This window comes from Vidua chalybeata, chromosome 2 (assembly GCF_026979565.1).
Source record: "Vidua chalybeata isolate OUT-0048 chromosome 2, bVidCha1 merged haplotype, whole genome shotgun sequence".
In the NCBI taxonomy this organism is placed as follows: domain Eukaryota; kingdom Metazoa; phylum Chordata; class Aves; order Passeriformes; family Viduidae; genus Vidua; species Vidua chalybeata.
Window position 1 is genome coordinate 32,769,918 of NC_071531.1, and position 19,910 is coordinate 32,789,827.

General features: G+C 36.4%; 1 protein-coding gene across 4 annotated transcripts in view; it reads right to left on the reverse strand.

Moving 5' to 3' along the window:
- The window catches only part of HERC2 (HECT and RLD domain containing E3 ubiquitin protein ligase 2), a 103,039-nt gene that overhangs the window by 9,400 nt on the left and 73,729 nt on the right, over positions 1 to 19,910 (reverse strand). For all 4 annotated transcript variants that reach the window (XM_053933750.1, XM_053933745.1, XM_053933736.1 and 1 more), the window contains 22 exons: positions 19,669 to 19,894; positions 18,763 to 18,934; positions 18,030 to 18,216; positions 17,154 to 17,294; positions 16,807 to 16,998; positions 15,393 to 15,546; positions 14,583 to 14,690; positions 13,366 to 13,497; positions 12,695 to 12,853; positions 12,484 to 12,602; positions 11,974 to 12,099; positions 10,880 to 11,035; positions 10,637 to 10,752; positions 10,321 to 10,519; positions 8,932 to 9,146; positions 8,516 to 8,693; positions 7,523 to 7,684; positions 6,333 to 6,424; positions 5,325 to 5,464; positions 4,099 to 4,286; positions 3,241 to 3,438; positions 1,456 to 1,539 (listed from right to left, as the gene is read on the reverse strand). In XM_053933750.1, the coding sequence (XP_053789725.1) occupies positions 1,456 to 1,539; positions 3,241 to 3,438; positions 4,099 to 4,286; positions 5,325 to 5,464; positions 6,333 to 6,424; positions 7,523 to 7,684; positions 8,516 to 8,693; positions 8,932 to 9,146; positions 10,321 to 10,519; positions 10,637 to 10,752; positions 10,880 to 11,035; positions 11,974 to 12,099; positions 12,484 to 12,602; positions 12,695 to 12,853; positions 13,366 to 13,497; positions 14,583 to 14,690; positions 15,393 to 15,546; positions 16,807 to 16,998; positions 17,154 to 17,294; positions 18,030 to 18,216; positions 18,763 to 18,934; positions 19,669 to 19,894 (3,444 nt within the window). The remainder of the gene's footprint in view (positions 1 to 1,455; positions 1,540 to 3,240; positions 3,439 to 4,098; positions 4,287 to 5,324; positions 5,465 to 6,332; positions 6,425 to 7,522; positions 7,685 to 8,515; positions 8,694 to 8,931; positions 9,147 to 10,320; positions 10,520 to 10,636; positions 10,753 to 10,879; positions 11,036 to 11,973; positions 12,100 to 12,483; positions 12,603 to 12,694; positions 12,854 to 13,365; positions 13,498 to 14,582; positions 14,691 to 15,392; positions 15,547 to 16,806; positions 16,999 to 17,153; positions 17,295 to 18,029; positions 18,217 to 18,762; positions 18,935 to 19,668; positions 19,895 to 19,910) is intronic.

Consider the following 19,910-nt stretch of genomic DNA (forward strand, 5'->3'; position numbering starts at 1 on the left):
AAGCCAAGGGGTCTTAAAAGCCCAGCTGCACTTTAAATACCACTGCAAGTAAGATTTAACACTGACATTTAGCTTTTTTGAGACTACATAAAGTAGCCTTGAACCTTCAATTAAAGGATCAAACAGTTTCAGAATCCACATTTTCATTCTGAGCAAAAGCTAGCTCAAGAAATTGTAAGCCATATTTGATACTGTGTAATCAGGGCACATTATGACCATGACCTTTTTTAGTCTTCACTTGGCTAAACTGACAGAGTTAGTTACAGCAATATTTTATTTCCCCTAGAAGCTATGAAGAAGGGAAGCTGCCAGTGCTTTTCTAGGGTTCAAGACAGATTTAAATAATAAATTGAAATACAAGGGAAAGCCTATCTCAATTAATGAAGGAGGACACTAGGAAACTATCCCAAAAGCTATTGATCACTAGTTTTCTGCTTAAAATACCAGGAATATTTATTGGACTTTCTGAATTCACACACTTATAAAGTAATTAAAAAAATCTAATATAGTTGGACTCAATAAGTAAAAACTTAGTGACTGTATGATTCTAATAAACTAGAACACAGTCACAGAACATTAGCACAAGAAATTTAGTATGTCCACAGAAAATTGTAAAGTAGAAACAGGGTCCAGCCAAAACAAGATGTATTTCTGTTCACTAACAGAAAATAACAAGTTTAAATTTTCACATTTTCTCCACTCTAACCTCACTAATGGCTTTGCATATTAAGGGAAAAAAAAAAGAAAAAAGCACCCATCACAACAGGAAAGAAATGCATGCACTCTCTAAGATCAGGCTGTAGTCCATTTAAATGAAAACAGTGTTTTACTATTCTGTGTTACAGAAGTATCTATGGAAAAAAGGCATATCTGGCCTCAGGCACAACATTGCATTTTCTAACATCAATAATAAAGAAAAAAGCCTTTTTGTATCAAAGTCTTCTGCAATCAATATGACTACATGTGATGACCACCAAAGGACAAGAGTTTATCATCCTGGATTTTAATTATATTCAAGAGCTTTCTTTCCTTGCCTTTTTTTTCCTTACCCTTCACTTTTTTTCTCTTTTTTTACCTTTCAATCAGCTGAGCATTTGGAAAGGTAAGAAACACATCAGAATCATTACTCTCTTAAACTATCTAATGTAATGAGTTCTGAAAAGGCAGTCCTTTATCAAGCAGGACATACTTTGCTCCTTAAGTGTCTAAATCATTCACTTAACGTTTCAACAAGTGTCACCCTCTCCCCAAACAACTGCAGTACGGATAAAAACATACTGAAAAGAATATAAGCAGCCCTAAAACTGCAGTCACTTCTTTATTATTTGATTCTCTGATAAAAATTCAACTCTTTAGGATTCAGATACCAAACAGCTAAAACAAAGAAAGGGCTTTGACCAACACAGCACTGTGGGCTAAATATACAAAGTGAATCAGGACTTCAGCTGAAGATACCTGTATCCTGTTGAGCTCCACGACTGGCCCATGCTGACGGTCTCTCACCATAGTAGCTTGCACAACTTTTCTGAAAGCTGCCTCCTTAAAAAAAAAAAAAAAAAAAAAAAAAACAGATGATGGAAAACTGAAATCAAGTAAGAACCCTGCACATATTTTGCAGGCTAACACGTAGTTCAACCCAGGAAATAAAAAAGCACCAGAATATGAAGATGCAAGATGTAAGTCAATGAACACATTATTTGTGCTAATCTTTTTCATGTCTAAAACAGTAAGAGCACTAAAAAAGTAAAGAAGAAAGTCCCATCTGTATCACTTAAAACCATGGCTTGAAAGGTTTCACTGCACCCAGATACAATTATTAAGCAATCAAGGTATTGCTGAGTACAAGTATAAATTAGTTTATACTAGAAAAATATAAGTATATAGAGGATAATTAACAGAAGATGACAATCAAAAAAGCCAAAGATGAGATCATCTTGCTAGGGAAAGCAATAAATAAACAACAAATAATTTTTTTAAAAAGCAATTTCAAGTATCCAAGGTTCCCCCACTAAATATTTGGATATAATTTTACACTCAATTTCAAGCAAGATTAAGAAGATTTTGAAATCTTTAGAATCTCTGAAGATAAGCTTGATTTAAATGCCTAGATATGAATATGGCATCACAACCTGTGATGTCTTGTGAGTGCTTCTGATGTATTTATGCCTGATATCCTATTTTATCTTATGTCTGAAGCCTTTCTGTAACTATTCTGCAGACTCAAGGAAATTAGGTTGAATGTGCCTCCTGCACACACATTCTTATATGTGTTCATTATGGATCTAAGGACTCAGAATTAACAGCATTAACAACTATAAGTCTCATGAACAGAACAGCAAGGATTTCCTTTCTAGTTTAGGTTTTGATGACTTCCCTTGGTCTGTGAAGTATGTACACAGCTTGGTTGTTCTACTACACAATTTTACTGGAGTCTGAAGAAAGAGACCCTGAGACAACAGACGCTAAGTTGTCTAGTTACAAGCCACATGTCTTATTTAAGGACATAGAACAGCACTGAAGGGGAAATTTAATCAATTCTCTTTTCAAAGGTATCTCCCAGCAGATTCTGTCTGTCTGTATAATGTTTTCTTTTTCAGTTAGACAAATTACTGTGACAGTGACAAAATTCAGACCCAAACCTGATGATTATACTGAAGGCAAACCATGTTGTTATTGCTTATCATATCTGAAGTTTTGAATAAGTGTTGCAGCTTTGAAGCATTACAGTTATCTACATTCTCTCATGACTGACTTGATGTAACTACTACAACACCCTTTCACTACCACTTGAGATTGAACTCCTCAATATTATGTTTTCCCTTTTCGCTCAGTCTAAAAGAAGTTTGTATCTGCACAGAGCTTTGAATTGACTAGTAGATCACTTGAACTTGATAAATGGAAACACAACAGGTATGAATTGATCATTGTCTGCTATCTTACATTTTTTCCAGGATATCACCCACTTAATACTCTAGAAGAATTCAGCTGTACTACAAACTGAAGAATTACAGTGTAAAGTTATTTTCAAGATCAACACACAAAAGCACTATGATGAACTGAGAAAAACACTGTAGAAAGAACACAAAGGAAGAAGTTTGCATCATCAGATTGCAAATATCTGACACACAACTTACAGAAGAAATTGAGATATACAGATCTTTTTTCTTGAAGAAACAGCTTGAACAGCACTTCTCTGTTATGGTTACAAATCTCTCCCTTAGAAAGAGTTTGGTACAATACCTTTCCCTGTGATATCAGTATTCCCCGCAACGTGTCAAACCCAACTGAGGGTCCTTGACCTGTTTCATCAAGTCTTCCTTCAAGATCAAACATTGGAATGCAAGGACAGAAGAGTTCTGAAATGTGATGCAGGAGCAGAAGCCTGTTTCTTAATGAAATGATGGGAATTTCCTGCAGATGATTGTACTCCATGGGAACCTATGATAAGGCGATGATATCCAAATGTAAATTATAATTATCATACACTTTATTGTATTCAATATAACAACAATATTTAGATTTGTAGGTAAACTTGTATTAGAAATTCTGATATTTGCTAATTCACGCTGTCAGAACTTCATACATGGAGTTCAGTTGTTTATAAAAAATACTAATAGTATCAATCTAAACTGAACCAAGTATTATATGATGGCTAGAATACAAGTGCTGTTTCATATCTTACAATTTATCCATAAACAAATACATGTTACATCCTGTCATCACAACTGCCGGGCATAGCAGAAATACCGAATATTCAAAAAACAAGTCTTCTCAATATAAAGCAAGCAATGAAAAACTCCCTTCAAAGGCATAACATTTTCATAGCTGCAAGGCAGAATTAAATTCCTGCCAATCTTCAAACTGAGTTACTGTTCCACATTTGGATTAAAAACTGAATGAAGAGGCTTTTTCAGCTCAGCAAAATTGAATCATTTGGAAATATAGAAGTAAAACAAAGTAACTGGCTCAAACTTGAAGTCAAACCAAAGCACACTGAGCTTATACAAGGATTTGGAAAGGAAATACATCTACTAAAAGGTCAGCAATAAGTACACTAAGTATGCTTAAAATCTGAATTCAATAAGCCAAAAAAATTACCTGTGTAGGCAGCTTGCCAGCATTAGCAGGTTTACTGGTTGACCAAGCCAAAGTATGTGCTGAGCCACAGGCTACTCTGTTGATCTTTTTACCCTGAAGTGCTGCAACCAGGCGTGGTCTTTGGATGGCATTAGTTGTTCCATCTCCAAGCTGCCCTTCATCATTATCTCCCCATGTATACACTTCCCCTAAACCAATAAAAACAATTTATTATCCTGAGGCTAATATATAACCTTTTTGCCTTTTAATAAAATTATCAATTATTTAACCAGATAAGGCCTTGGGCTGTAAGCAAGACTTCTGTGACTGATGGCCATCTTGAAATCCACTATCTAGTGCAGATAAATCTTGATTGATACAGTCAGGTCCACAGTCTCTACAGAGCAGCTGCATAAGTTGCATTTCTTGTCTCATAGTTTGTATAACCGAAAGGTTCTGCTCCAGAATAGGAGGAGATGGTAGAGCACCATACTCTGGAACAGAACGTCAGGAACAGCCTGTATTTGACAGTTTCATAGCAAAAGCAAAGCCAATATGAAAAAAAATTGAAAGGCTTAATATTTTGTGTAAGACAAAAATCCTATAATAAACTCTATTACTAGACAAGATACTAAAATAGGTGCTTGCTGTTGTGAGATAATTGGGAAATACTTTAAAAGTAACAACCTCATTCTTAAGCATTTATTTTCTGCAGCTATATTCATTACTCACATTCATTTTCAGCTTGTATATTTCACTAGCACCTATGAAACACTCAGTTATTGTGCAGACTTGTTAACTGTGGGAGTGAATCTGCTACCAAGAACATTCCCTATCTCAACCTGCTATGCAAGAAGCAATATTGTTTGTGCAGTGCTTCATTTAGTAAGTTAAACACTTCAGCAAACTCACAAGACCCTGTAAAAAAAAAAAAAAAAAAGGCTAAGTCCATTCAATGCTACTGCTTGACCATTCTGTAATCATCTTTAGAGCTCTATATTTTTCTTTGATCAGTGTTTCTGCAACTTGAGTTCTTCTATTTTCATTAATTTAGTTTTATGTGATCACTTTATTGTCATGCTTGCTGCTCAAGAAATACGCAACATCTGCAAATATAAAATATGTCCTTGCACATAGAGAATCAGCATTTTTAGCAAGGACAACCTACCAACAGTTGACTAAAAGATAAAGTCTGAATTTTTTCAAATTCAGTGCTAAGAACTAAGTAAATTATTTGATTTTTATACCATCTTCAGTGCAGCAAACACAGTGCAAAGACCCCGTAGCAATTGCAATAACTTTCTTTCCTTGCAGTCCCTGCACTTGTCGTGGTCTTCTAACATGGTCATCAGATCCATGGCCTAAGCGATGATAATCTCCCTTGCCCCTGCACAGAGAAGTAAACATTTAAAAACTGAGTTTTAACCGTGGAAAAAATGTAATGACAGGCTACATCTGACATTTGACCTTTAGATGTACTTTTTAAGTCAAATACCAAAATATTCTCCAAACATTCAACATGAATAATCACTACTTTGTATGGATGTGATTCTGCTGACTCAGTACAGATTCTTACAGCCCCAACACAATGTTCCTACTTAATCTGGGTAGTTCCTTTCATTACTTTTCCAGAGGGTGGTCTTTATTTTTAACTCTTAAAGGAGTCAAGTATTAGAAGCATTTATCTGCAAAAACAGTGTATTTACTGATCTCAGAGACTGGAACTTCATACAATTCAAGGATACCTAAATGTCATACAAACAAGGTAGCTGAGGGAAGTTGGGAAGGTATTTTGTTAAGTCTTTTTAAACATTTCAGTCTAGCAGTTTAAACTAAAAAATCTGGAATGGTGTAAGGAAGAATAAAACAATGATTCCTAAAATCAAATTCTCAGACTACACCATAAGCTAGACACAGTTTTGATAATACATGAGAATGTTATTTATGTTATCACTTTCCGCCCTGCATGACACTTCATGCTTATCCTACTGACCTCCTTGGAAGTTCTGCATCTTGAAGTGGTGTCTGGAATGACAACCCTGTGCTTAGGTTTCCAAGACAAAATACTTGGACTTTTCATTCATGGCACTAAAAAATGTTCCCCTGAGTGGGAGATTTTATTACTAATCAAGACTCGGGAAGTCAAAGAATTTTTGAAAGAGAAGATCAAAACTGTGAAGGAAGCGTAATACTGATATCTGTTACAGACAAGGTGACATCTAACACTGTCAAAATAATAAATACAGAATACTCACCATGTATACACAGCTCCAGATTTGGTAAGGGCCACAGAAAATTGTGATCCACATTCTACTTTAACCACTCCAAGACCTGTAAGGGAATCAATCTAGAAAAATAATATCAAATGAAAATTAAGTTAGTTAATTAAGGAGACTATAGATTCAACAGTCTTAAGTAAAATATAACAAGTTACTGTATGTCTACACGCATATTTACAAATTAAAATGTTTATGTAGATGATTTAGAAGAATTCCACTCCTTTCATCTTTCTACCATTTACTGCTTAAGTACTAAAAAGGAGCTCAAATTTCCCAAACTGTTGAAGATCACCTCTAGAATGTTTTGCCCATAGTTACTCTGCAATTGCCCAGAGTAGAAACAATAAGGCTTTGTCTACTAACACTCAATCATCCTTAGCTTGTATGACATGGATGTGATTCTGCTGACAAAACACAAATATTTCTACCTCCAGCAGACCCTTCCTATTTATTCTGTGTAGGACCTTACACCGCTTTACCATCTGTCCCACGGGACTGACTGATGAAATGTGAACAAGCTGTTTTTACATTGTTACACCACACTGGAAACATTTGGAAACAGAATGATACTTGGATACTTGTATTCAAGTAAGTGTGATTCTGGATTTCGGATCTAAAATCCATTGTGCATAGGATTTTATTTTGTCACACAGTGACAGACACACTTCTCAAACACAAGCCACATTCACCTTCATAACAAATGCTGGAACTCAAATTCAATGGTTATGTGGATTTCATCCATAACATGTGAAGAAATTCCAAGTCAACTATGCATTCACAGAAAGGGTTTAATATTAAGATTACTTTTCCATGAATTGATACCCCTTTCTACACTAACCTTATGATTGTTGTAAATTTATTAACAGAAGGAAACATGAAGATTTCTTGGCAAAACCTAATGTTTTGACTGGAACCAAAATTAAAATTAGCAGTATTATTTACAGCAGAAATGTTTTCCAAAGAAAAACCTTCAAGTGCAACTTTAACAGTTAGCACAAAGCTTAAAGTCCTGTTACCGTAGCATACAAATGCCACTCTTAACAACCACCAGAATAATCCTGATGTTCCAGGATGGATGAAAGTTTGCACATATTGACAAATCTGCCTTCATCATTCTTCACCGACATCATAGTTTCTAAAGCGATGAAAAAATTACACAGAAATACCTTCATTGGTACTTTACAGCCATCACTGCCTCCTCTCCCAAGTTTTCCATAATCTCCATCACCCCAGGACCAGACTGTATCATCATCAGTGAGGCACAGTGTCTGTGCATCTCCACTGCCACAGGCTATATCAATCACACGGTAACCCTGGAGAGCTTCCACCTGGAATGAAATCACCCTTTTTTGTCGACCTTAAAATACTCAGTTATTTAGTTTCACAAAAGATGACAAACTCAGCTTAGAGAGGTGATGACTGGAACTACAAGTCTGAAATAGCACAGGAACAAGGAAATAAAGGCAACTCTAAGAACTTTGCTCTTTTCAAACAGCAAAATGAAAACTAACCACATATTTTAAATACAGGATTTATTGTCTTTTAATTGGTGAAGTAGTTGAATTTTTTTACCTCAATGTCAGGGAAAACAATACAAAACACCTAAGGTTATCAAAGACTATATTCTGTTGAAATAATTTCAGACACTCTGGGCATGTACTGAATAGAGCACGTGAAAAAAAAAGTCCTATTTTCAAGTAATCTTTTACTAGTTTACAATTTTTGGACACTTGCATCATAATCTGAATTTAGTCAACATCTTTTGAACTTATGCCACCTAGTGATGAAGTATGGCATTTGGAATCACAAAGTAAAAGGTTTGTGACCCACATACATCACATCCTTCCTGTCCTTGCCACTACCTGAAATAGATTCCAGGTGGCACAATCTATCATTCAAAGCAGCACAAAACTTCATGTATTTCTTTAAATTTTCTTTAAATCTCTAAAATAAATTCCTTGTAAACTGTTTGGTGACCACTAGCAAAGTTTTGTAGCTCCTCTTTCGTTTTAACCTTTCAATCATGGCAACTTGTTAATTTCTTACAAATACATGCCACTGTTCTGCCCTTTCGTTCTTCATATGCAGAAATGCAGAAAGTTATAAATCAGAAGATATTAACTGGACTAAGATGGTTGAGTGCTCCAAAGGTTTCCTACCAGTTTAGGTTTTAGTTGGTCCTCACTATCTCCATGGCCAAGGCGTCCATATCGTCCCTTTCCCCATGTGAAAAGATCTCCTGCAGCTGTAATACAAGCGCTGTGTGCTCCCCCAGCAGCAATGTCAACCACTTCTATGCCTCGCAGAGACTCAATCACGCGAGGGCGATCACAAGGGCTGAAAAGAAAACATCTGTCAGGACAAAACTTCTGGGATAGACCACTCACATTCACCAGTGTATGGAGTGCCCTCTTTTAAAGTAAGAATGAGGACACCTAAAATCGCTGAGTATTTGCTTTTCTCCAGTTTAATATCCTAAGGATTTATTTTTGACTAGAAAAATTCACTGATATACAGCAACTATGATAAGTATCCATTAATCTTTTTTTAAGTAACATTTTCATCTGTTACTTGCCTTCGGTTTCCATGACCAAGTTTGCCATCTTCTGCTTCACCCCAAGAATAAACTTCTCCTTCAAAAGACAATGCTAAACAGTGCTTTCCTCCTGAGTTCACTGCAACCTTCTTTATGAACACATGTTGAATGGATTCCAGTAAAGTTGGAGTAGAAACTGATTCTGTTCCTCCAATTCCAAGCCTACCACCTGCTCCATATCCAGTGGCATACAGCTTTAAAGTAAAGAATAAAATTTAGTTTTGTTTGCCTCACACAGAACATTCCCCAGAACTTAATTCTAGCAAAGAATTCTTAATGTATATATGTCAGAATGCAGTTCAAGGAAAGTCTAAAAAAACAGTTTCTTACAGGCTTATTTTCTCTCTTTTGGAAAATAAGGAAATATTTTGAAATATTTCACAGAAAAACTTTGGGAAAATGTGGCTACATTAAAGTCAATAAGAACTCTCACTGACTTAATGGATTTAGTGTGAATGGATTTATTTTGTAAAACTATCAAGAGACTACAGCCTTGCGTGATAGCATTACAAAATCCTCTATTGCCTGTAGCTCTCCCTCCAAGCAGCACTATTCTAGTTTTCTTTCTGTCTTCTGTAGAACATAAACACCTAAACACAGCTGCTTCTTTCCCTTCCATCCCATAAATACAGTTTTAATTACTGTTTTTCACTCTTTTTGTCTCTCTGAAAATAATTTCTTTCAACAGAATGATGTCAAGAAATGCCACTAATCTGCTCTTTACCCTTCTGTGAATTATTAACAAGGATGACACTGACCCCAAAGAATTATTACAGTACCTGACTAGATGAATGTAACTGTTACACAAAGCTATAGCTAAAACTCTCTATCATGTCCTTAACAGCTGCCACCTGTATAAAAAAAAAAAACTTTTCAAATTAACGAACTGATTTTTTTTTCCCTATACCTTACACTAAACTTCTGCACTGAGATTCCTTTTCACTCAGGATTTCAGCACCGGGAAATTAGATCCTGCAATACCTAACTTACATTTAGCCAACTGTGAACAATCTCACACTACACCTCTCTCCTGTTAGATATAAATAATCACCCCTGTTTTAGGGAATTCTGTGAGCATGCTGCTTGTACCCAACCTTGTTTGACAAAATCTGATCACATTTTTGAATTGAGAACTCAAATATATTTCTTGTTTCAGCCATTTAATGCAATAGTAACTGCAGTCCTAGAAAATACGGGTGGAGTTGGTACAGTTCCGATTCTTAAAAAAAAAGTAAAACAAAGTTACTACTATCAGTAATAATGAACCCTGCACTATGCACACTATTTTTCATTTAGTCAAACTCATTATGACTGAGGGTGAAATATTTCAAGAGAGCATTGATAAGCAATCATTTGTTGTATCCTTACTTTCCCATCAGCAGTCACTGCAAACAGAGTCTGTTCACCACCAATTAATTGCACTGGTCTAAGAGTGGCAAGAGCTTCACATGGAGTTGGGACTTTAACCTTTGCTCCTTCAATTCCACCAAGCTGTCCTCTGTGATTATGACCCCAACCATAAATAGTTCCACTGCCTCCAGCTGAAAGTGTCCAATCATCAGGTCGTCTGCAGGAAATGCAAAACAAAATCTTAAAAGAGCTTTTTAAGAGTCACAAAAAGGCAGTTTATCATTGTACAACAAAGTATCACAATACCAAACCAGTAACAGTTGAAAGAAATTACCTATTCATCCACTGGACAAGCTGCTCATCCTGTTCTCTCTTAAAGACATCATGGCACTCATGAAGCGCATCCATATTTTCATTATCTGCCATTAATTCTCGGATTTTCTTTGCCACCTGTGAAATATTTTGCATTAAACAACATAATTCATGTTATTGATTACTCTTATCACAGTTGCCATAAAATAATTCAAACTCAGTTTATCTTTTTACATGAGACACTTTCACAGTATTCCTGCAGTACCTCATCAAGGAAAAGGCGGGGTAAGGGTGTCCTTTTATCAAGAGCCACAGCAACCCTGGATGCCATGCAGTATCTCCTGAACCAGGCCCATTTGTGTGTCTCTGCACAGCAAGGGAGAGTGTCCAACTCCAGATCACAAGCAAGAGCCACAAGCACCTTCAGACAATCAAAAAAACATTTTTAGAGAGGTATCAAAAATATGCAATAAAAATCAATATGCGTTTGACAGAAATGAATAGCTCATAGGTCAGTAGGGCATGAAAAGTCTCAAAGACATGTTAAGTCACTAAAAGCCATCTTCATTACCCTCATGGATGGCGCAACACCAAGTGTAGCCCCACGATCTCACATGGTTAGGTATCTAATCTCCTCTTTCAATACAAAAATGTTCATAACCTCCGTGTGAAAAACATTCCCAGATTAATTACCTTTTCCACATCAAATCCCATGTGCTTAACATTTTACCTTCCATTTCTAAACTAAGTCTCCTTTCTACAATTCAATGAATTTTCAACTGATTTTCAGTTTGACTCAACTTCAAATCAATGTTTCAGATTAATATTGTGAACAACATATTACTTCCTCCTTCTATAAACTTTCAAGATTTTCTTTCTCTTAAGATAGGTACACCCTCTTAGTTTCACTTTTATACTACAAAGGAGGCTTTTTCACCTTTTATTCTTCTTGCTGTTCTCTAGACTTCCTCAGCTTGTTTATTTTTACTTTGCAGTACAGGGTGCATTTAAGACATTCTCATTTTTTCCAACTGGATGTAAAAAACCTTCAGAGTACTAAACTAAATAGAAATATACAACACTCCCATTAGGAAAACTCAAATCACTTACCAAGAAGTGTGCTTATAAGATGTTTTCCTGAGTTTCTCTGCCTAGCTAAGTACTCTTTAGTTTTCATTTGTGTGTTTGATTCTTCTTTTAGAAGCAGGATTCTGGTTATATGTATTTGATTCTCCTTTTAGAAGCAGTATTCTGAATTTGTCCAGTAAACATTACTGATATAGGACTAAGTGAGCTTAGCACATCTCAAAAAAATCCACAACTATTTTAATGTGTTTTTTACTGATTGTCCTGCATTACCTTAAAGAAAGGGCTGTGGAGTAATTGTTTGCCACCTCTCACAATGGGGTCTTCATAGTCAAACTGTCGCTGCAAAGCTTCTGGAAGACCTTTAACCAAAGCAGCTAAAGCACTCCCTGTGAAACTCTAGAGACACCACACAACTAGAAAGTTAGTCATAGTGCATGCATTACAGGAAGTACATTATTTAAATGACTGTGACAAAACAGAAGTAAGTTCCCAACCTACAACTAGCTGTGTTGTACCATTTCCATCCACTTGTACAAAAAAAAAAAAAATATTTCTACCCCTTTTTGGCAATTCAAAAGGCACACCTGTTAAGTCTTGGAATTAGCCATTTTTTCTTTTCTAAACTGGAATACTTTTTACAGAGTTACAGACCTGTGCAAGAAGACTATTAATTTGCCCATTTTCTATTTTGCCATGAACACAAAAAACACTGCACATCAGGGCTAACACTTTAATCTTAATGTGAAAAATGTGAAGAGGAGAGCACCACTGCCTTCTCACCAAAGCTCGCGTTTCTCCCTCATTGTCCCCTAGGATCCGGTTGATGTTAATGGACTGGCCAAACTCCGTGGTGAGCAGCTTCCGCAGTCGCTGCAAGGCCCACATTCTGTGGCCAGCAGCTGAGGAAAAATAAGCACACAAAGAACATAATTACTTAAAACAATCACCATAACTTCAAAAAAAACAGACCTAATTTTAAGACTACACTCACCTAAGGCACTCAGTTGAGCACAAGCTGCAAGAGAAGCTGCCAAGCGAGGAACTATGCTCCTGTTGGAAGCAAAATTTAAGCGGAAATCCAACAAACACGTAACCAAATCCATTGAGGGACATGAAAGAATGCAACGATCTGAGAGAAGGTCTTTAGGGCCTGCAAGAAACAAAAAGGAACAACAGAAAAAAAAGCTGAGGAAGGTTTGTCCTCGGACTGAAATGAGAGCAGAACATAGGCAGGACTTAGTTGACCAAACAGAGCACTCTAGAGGGCTAGTCTGCATAAGTTATCTATTCTACTTCCCTTTGGAGAGACAGGAAGAAAGATGCACTTTCATGACTTAATTTACATAATTTTAAAGCAGATTGTTTTTAAAAAATCAGGGCATTTCAGATGACTTGTGTCCCAGAAGTATCCTCTCTTCACTGATGAAGAGGCAAACTAGAGTGGCTACAAAGTATTTTTCTCTCCTCTCTATGTACAAGTGCACCTCTCAGGACTTAACTGAAAATGCTTCCTAAGTATGAATGAAAATGTTTTGTTAGTATAAATGTAAATGAACTATTGAACTTCGGCATGTAAATACCATGCAGTGGTAAGTGCAGTGTAAAAAGCAAACAATAAAATCTACTCTTAGCCTCCTGTAAATGTTGCACGTGATACCTTACCTGCAGCTGGCATGATAGGGTAGACTGTGAATCGCCATCCCCATCCATTTACAGACCCATCACTGATGAACTTCCACTTCAACTCATCCCCTGGAATTCTCAGTTCACTCGACCAATCTGACCACTCACGACCTGGTACAGCAGGCAAGACAAACATACTGAGCTATACTGTCTGAGCCAATACAGAGCCACTCATCAATAGCAATGGGTTAAAAATTATAAACATCACACAAAGGCATTCAAGAAAAACAGCTATGTGAAGTACATGAACATAAATACAAAGATGTTATATTAAGTCTTAAAAAGTTCAAAACCAAGCCTTAAAAAGTTCAGTTAGCACTGTTAGAAGATAGCCTAATACCATATGTAGGAGGCTCTTGACAAGAGCTTACTAAAATCCCTTGTCCTATTTTGAAATTATCTGTCACATTACAAAAATATATAATAACCTGTAAATTAAATTAAGCTTTACAGCTTCCAACCAGGAACCAACCAGAAATATCTCAGTAATGAAACACCTTTGAGGAAAAATGGGTCAGCATGAAAAGCCTACATTATGACTGCACAGGCAGTGGCTACTGAGACCTTTGCACATAATGTAGTATATGGGTAGGTTCAACAAAATTTGATGAGATTAAAAATATTCTTCCAAAACCTACTATAAATTAATAGTGCCTAAAAATTAAATCAGAGATATCAAGAGTAAAGAGGTGAAGAATTAATGTAGTGTCACATACAAAGGCCAGAGCAAGAAACAGAAAGAGCACCAAGGTATTATTTTGGACATTTGACAGCAGAAGAGCCTTTGTCTTGACTGTATGAAGGCTGAAATTTCTCTAAGTATACCTGAAAAAGGAAAAAGCTAGCAAAATAAGTATCCTTTTCCAATTTGTTAAAATACACTTTGATTATACAGAAATTCACACATGTTGGGCAGGGGTGCTAAACACTGGATTTTACACTCCATACTCTTTGGAAGAACTGGACTACCTAACATGCACTTCACAGAGATTCTCCATATCCAAAAACAAAATCAATCTTTGTGTCTACATCCTGCAAACTTTTTAGTTTATAAGAGAGTATCAATTTACACAGGTTTTCCTCTCTTTAACTTGCCTATCCCTAACAAGAAGTCAGTCAGAAGCAGGAACACATTTCATTCAGCATTTAGGAGTGAATCACGCAGGACACTTTTGGAAAGCCCCCACTCTCCGCACCTGATCGGACGGACACAATCCTGTTGACGCCATCCATTATGGTGAGTGGATCGTGACGCCGCTCGGTGGAACACTGCCGGTCAAACTCCACCCTCAGCCCCTCAGCACCTGAACAGCAACACAGAGTTCACACTTCTACAGAGCAATCAATATCACAGACAAATGCAGCATTTTAGAAATCCACATGAAATCAAACAGTTGTTTGGTAGCATAGTGCCCATTAATAAAAATAACTTCTTTTGATTTAATGACATTATTTGCCTGTAATTTCTTCTCATTGCAAGGCTTAAATCACAGCAATCTTGTGTGAATGGGGCTAGCAGACAGAAGACCATACCAGAACATTCAAAACTGAAGCTGCAAAAGACAAAAAATGCCTTTTTACAGTTAAGGCAGATAACAAAAATAACAGACAACAGAGAGCTAAGTACTAGGTAAATTACTGATGGAAGCACTAAATGAAGACAGAATTAAAACAAAGAAGTATTTCCCTTGCTCAAGACTAGAAGATGAGTTTTCAATTACTAAACCTGAAAAAGACTCAGTCCTTCTCAGCTTCATAACTGAATGGAGAACAGCAATGATGCAACTGTAATCATACCCAGTGAACCCAGAAACACACATTGTACAGAACTGAGATTTTCATCAACATGTAAGAAACCAGCTTCAAGAAATACTTTTTTATAGCAACAGGACACATAACATGGCTTTAAAAGTTCAATACATATTTTTGTAAGCTAAGGAACAACTTAATGCAGACAGACATAAAAATAAGTGAATCTTAGCAATATAACTCTAAGAATTCGGTACCTGGTATTTTAACTGTGCCACTAGAAGATGTATCATCAGTATATGGATGGCTGCTCTCTACCACAACTGGTTGTGAAGAGAGGCGACCACTTTGTGAATCAGTTGCTACATCTTCTAGTTCTGTGACACAAAGCTCCAACAACATATCAGCAACCTAAGAAAAGAAAAATAGACATTTTACAAACTGTATGTTTGATTAGCCCAAGAAATCTAAGCAAATTAGCATTCTTCCCAAATTTAAAATAGATAACTTAGTTTTGGAAATCTGATTCATAAACCATCATATTAACTCAAAAATACTCTTTTTGGTAGTGTTAGACCTAGAAAAACTCCTAAAACTAAAGGCCAAAAAACTTCAGTTTTCAGTAAGTAAGTGACAACACAAGTAATTGTTTTCCCTTACAGAAAAAGCAAACTATTAAATCTAAGCTATAGCGCATACACCAGCATGGAAAGGTATAAATATTTAACTAGTATGAAATATTGCAGAACCGTGTTTAGGGAGGAAATGCCAAAGATACTAATCTTAAAAGAGTTTCTAATAAAAATTCTGGCTCCAAAGCACAAAAACCCCACACAAACCCAAAGCTGTTCAGTTACTCATTATTAATGATAAAGAAAGCCAGAATTAATGTATAAGTGCACATACAGAGTGCACGTAATTTGATTGGGAAAACGCAAGCCCAACATAAATACTCATAGCTAATCACCAAAAATTGGGCAGGGGGAGTAACAGTTTTAGAAATCTTAAAAAAAATGTATTGTTACTCATAAGGAAAACTATTTATAGTTGAAAGGTAAAGCTAGCAGAAATATTAAACAGCTTTAAGTTCATTACTGTACACACATATTCTGTAAATAATTTATGATTTGTTACATTCTGCCAGCTATGTCAAGAAAAACCCCATACCCATGGATACTTCTTACAAAGTTAAGAAGCTTCAATGCATGAAATGTACATCTTAACAGTTCAGAAGATTTATTGAACCATTAACAATACAATACACTAACAGCATTTTTAGCTAGCAGTAATGACTGCATCAATTTGAAAAATAATCTCAGATGCATAAAAACTCCCATCATGGAAGTTTTTAAACTAACATTCTACACATGAGTAAATCAGCTTCATTCCAACATCCACTGACACTTGGTCAATACACAAATACATTCTATTTTAATGTCTAATTGCAGCATGAAAAATGCAGAAATTAGTCTGACATATGGCAGCAGATGCATATATTCATGTAATAGTTCCATTAAAAGAGTTAAATCTCACATGCCTTTAATTTCAGCTCAAATTTTCATGCGTAATAAGTTTCTCAGGATGCTGAACTGTACTTCCATTACAAGAAAATATTCCAGCAAGCTAGTAATAAAAAGGGCACAGTTAACATGCAACAGAAACAAAACTGACCTGTGGGTAAGCTGTGCCCATGCCAGACAGCACAGCTGAGAGAACATCTCTTCCCTTTTCACCGGCTCGGTTGGACACCGCAAGCTTTAACAGGTCAACCATGACTCGTGTGTCATCTGGTACCAGCAGACTTGTAAACTCATCCAAGTACTGTGGTTCTGGGCCAGACACCTTACTCTGGCTTTCCACATCCTACAAAACAAACAACAAACATCCTTCTGTCTTTGCATAGATTTTTAAAAATGCAGTCATTTACAGAGTAACTTTTAAAGCGCAAAAACCAGAAAAATCGCTTGATTAAAGCATGGTAGGGACTTAAGTTTTGAGAAGAGTATTGAAAACATTACTTCTTTGGTTTTTGTCATGGTTTCTGCAATAATACTGGCAGCTCCAGGATCATCTGTGACTGGAATGAAAGGACGGGAAGAGGCAGCAGCAGCTGAGGGAGTTACAGCAGATGGTGTCACAGCATCTTCTGAAGGAACAACCTAGCCAGAACAAATAATAACTAATGAAATCTTCAACAAGACACTGTAAACCTTTAAGAGTTTAAGTATTTATTAGAAGGTTTAGTGCTCAAAGACAGCAGCAATTTAAAAACAGCTATAAGTTCAAAACCAACAGATTCACTGCCTTTATTTTTAGCTTCTATTTTATTTTCCTAGTGTATGTACAACACCGAACACTCCCCTCAATGCCAGCTGCTACAAAAGCATACTAGAAAACATCAGTGCCTGCAGAGAAGTCTACAAAGCAGAAAGCAAGCCTTGACAATACATATCAAATTCACAGTTTATAAATGCAAAAGACCTCAACATCAGCAAGCTTTTCTTTTTTCTGCTTTTGTTAGCAGTTAGGAATCAACATAGTGGAATTTCATTCAGGGCCTCATGTCTACATCAGTTATCTAAGTTCACAACTAGATTTCATTAAATAATGGCCAAATATTCTGCTATTCTTGACTTCTTTTTAATATCATTCCTGTAAAATGAATTCAGTATCTCTAAAATATTGCTAGAGATCATCACAATTGCATTTAAATGACACAAGGCTTTCTGTAAGTTCAAAACTGATCTTGCACTAAAATTTTAGTTTTTTTAAATCTGACATGTGCAGACAATCTAGTTCTGAAACATTTTAATCTCTGCTACTATCAGACTAATTGAGGTATTTGTCAGCTTTACAGTTAAAAACTAATGAAAAAAAAACATGTGACACTTTACCTCCCCTCTCCTGTCCTGCCACGGGTTTGGGCTCAGCCTCTCCTCGATATCTCCCACAAGCACACATTCATCTCCATTTGCAGGGCTTCCTGCAGAAGTGGCATCTGATGGGGGGGCTGGTGATGAAGAGGGACATTCTACTGGTGCAATCATACTTGCAGGCATCAATGCTCCAACAACTGCATCCCTGAAATCATTTAGGATGGATTAATATAAACCTAATTATACTCCCTTGTTGAACTTGGAAAATTTTATTAGTTTGTCTTAACAAAATACGGTAAGGTTTCCAAGCTGTAGAATCTAGAAGGTAGTTCATTGTTATTCTGCTTTGGGCCTGATGCTTAAATGTTTAACATGAGTTTCTGTTTATAAATTTTAGCACAAATAATCTGTTCTCTACTAACAACGATGGCACTGCAAAGTTTTATTGTTATTTCCACTCTGCCCTCTACTGCTTCCTCCATATCATCCATCATGATTTTCTTACACAGCTTCTACATTATTTACTTGAGCATTTCTGAATGAATGATTTTTTTTCCCCCAGGCAATAGAAACTACTTCAAACATAACATAAAGCTAACATCAACATCAAAAGAAAATTTAGATGAAGCTTAGGCCCATCCTGAAGAGCTAAAACTTGTTACAACAATTTATACCTGACTCAAGAGTCCCTAATAGATGGTAAGCGATGTCATCTTTTGCTCTGCAGCAGAAAGACTGTTTCCATGCCTACCTGGCATACATGATCTGTAATGCTATCAGTATGTGAGACAAAGCCTGCTGTTTGGCAACGTTCCCATCAAGTGACAGGAGAATCTTAGCAAGGGAAGGGCGATTCGGCTTGGAACTGTTTGACCCACTGATTTTGTTACTGGCAGCAGAAGAATCTGCATCTGAAGGAACACCTAAAAAGAGGCAGGGGGAAAGAGAAGGTAAGCACTTTTTAATGGTATAATACATAAAAGGTCATGGTTTATCTAATTTCTTGTTAAATCAGAAGAGATGACTGAAACTAACTCTACAGGAGATTCTTAAACTGCAGTGCCTACAGTTACAATATTAAAGTTAATACTGTGGCTTTCCAACAAAGGCTTTCATAAAATAGTATTTGATTTTGTTACTCACTTATAAGGACTAAGGCAATAACAGACAGAAATATTTTAGTGATCAGCACCTAAAACAAGTTTTACTTACACAAACATTCTGAAATAACAAGAATATTTATTAGGTATACATTGCCTTAATCATGAAAAAGTTTAATTTGCAAGATGTTTGATGCTTTCATATTCAACACAAAACACTGCTGTTTTGATTCCCTAATTCTTAACTCACTTGCCTTAGAAACAAGAGGCAATGCATAAGATTAATACTAGTGTAGCATTCATCTATCATTACCTCCATAAAGAGAAACTCCTTAGGGTGTTTGAGGAAGCACGTTGCATTTTCATTTAAAAGTTTCATTTTAATGAAGAGTTTTGGTTGGGCTTTTTTTTTTTTTACCAGAGGTGTATTTTGTTGTTTTGTGATTTTTTTTCTAAACCATGTTCTTTGTCACTCTTCTATCACCTCCTAAACCACACACAAAACAAACACACCAATGGCAGTAAAGGAAAAACAATGTAAGGCAACAAATACCAACCAAGATAAGAAGCACCTAAAGGGTCCCTCGCTGTCTGGAAAAGGACTGGTTCATGAACAGATGGTGTAGCTACGTCCACCGTTGTCCATGCTACACTGTGGGAAGACCCACAGGCAACCCGAGTGATTTTCTGGCCTTCCAAGCCCTGGACAAGAGTGGGTTTTCTATTGACTGTGGTAGTTCCATTGCCTTGTTGCCCATGGTCATTGTCACCCCAAGCATAAACCTGCCAGGAAAAATTT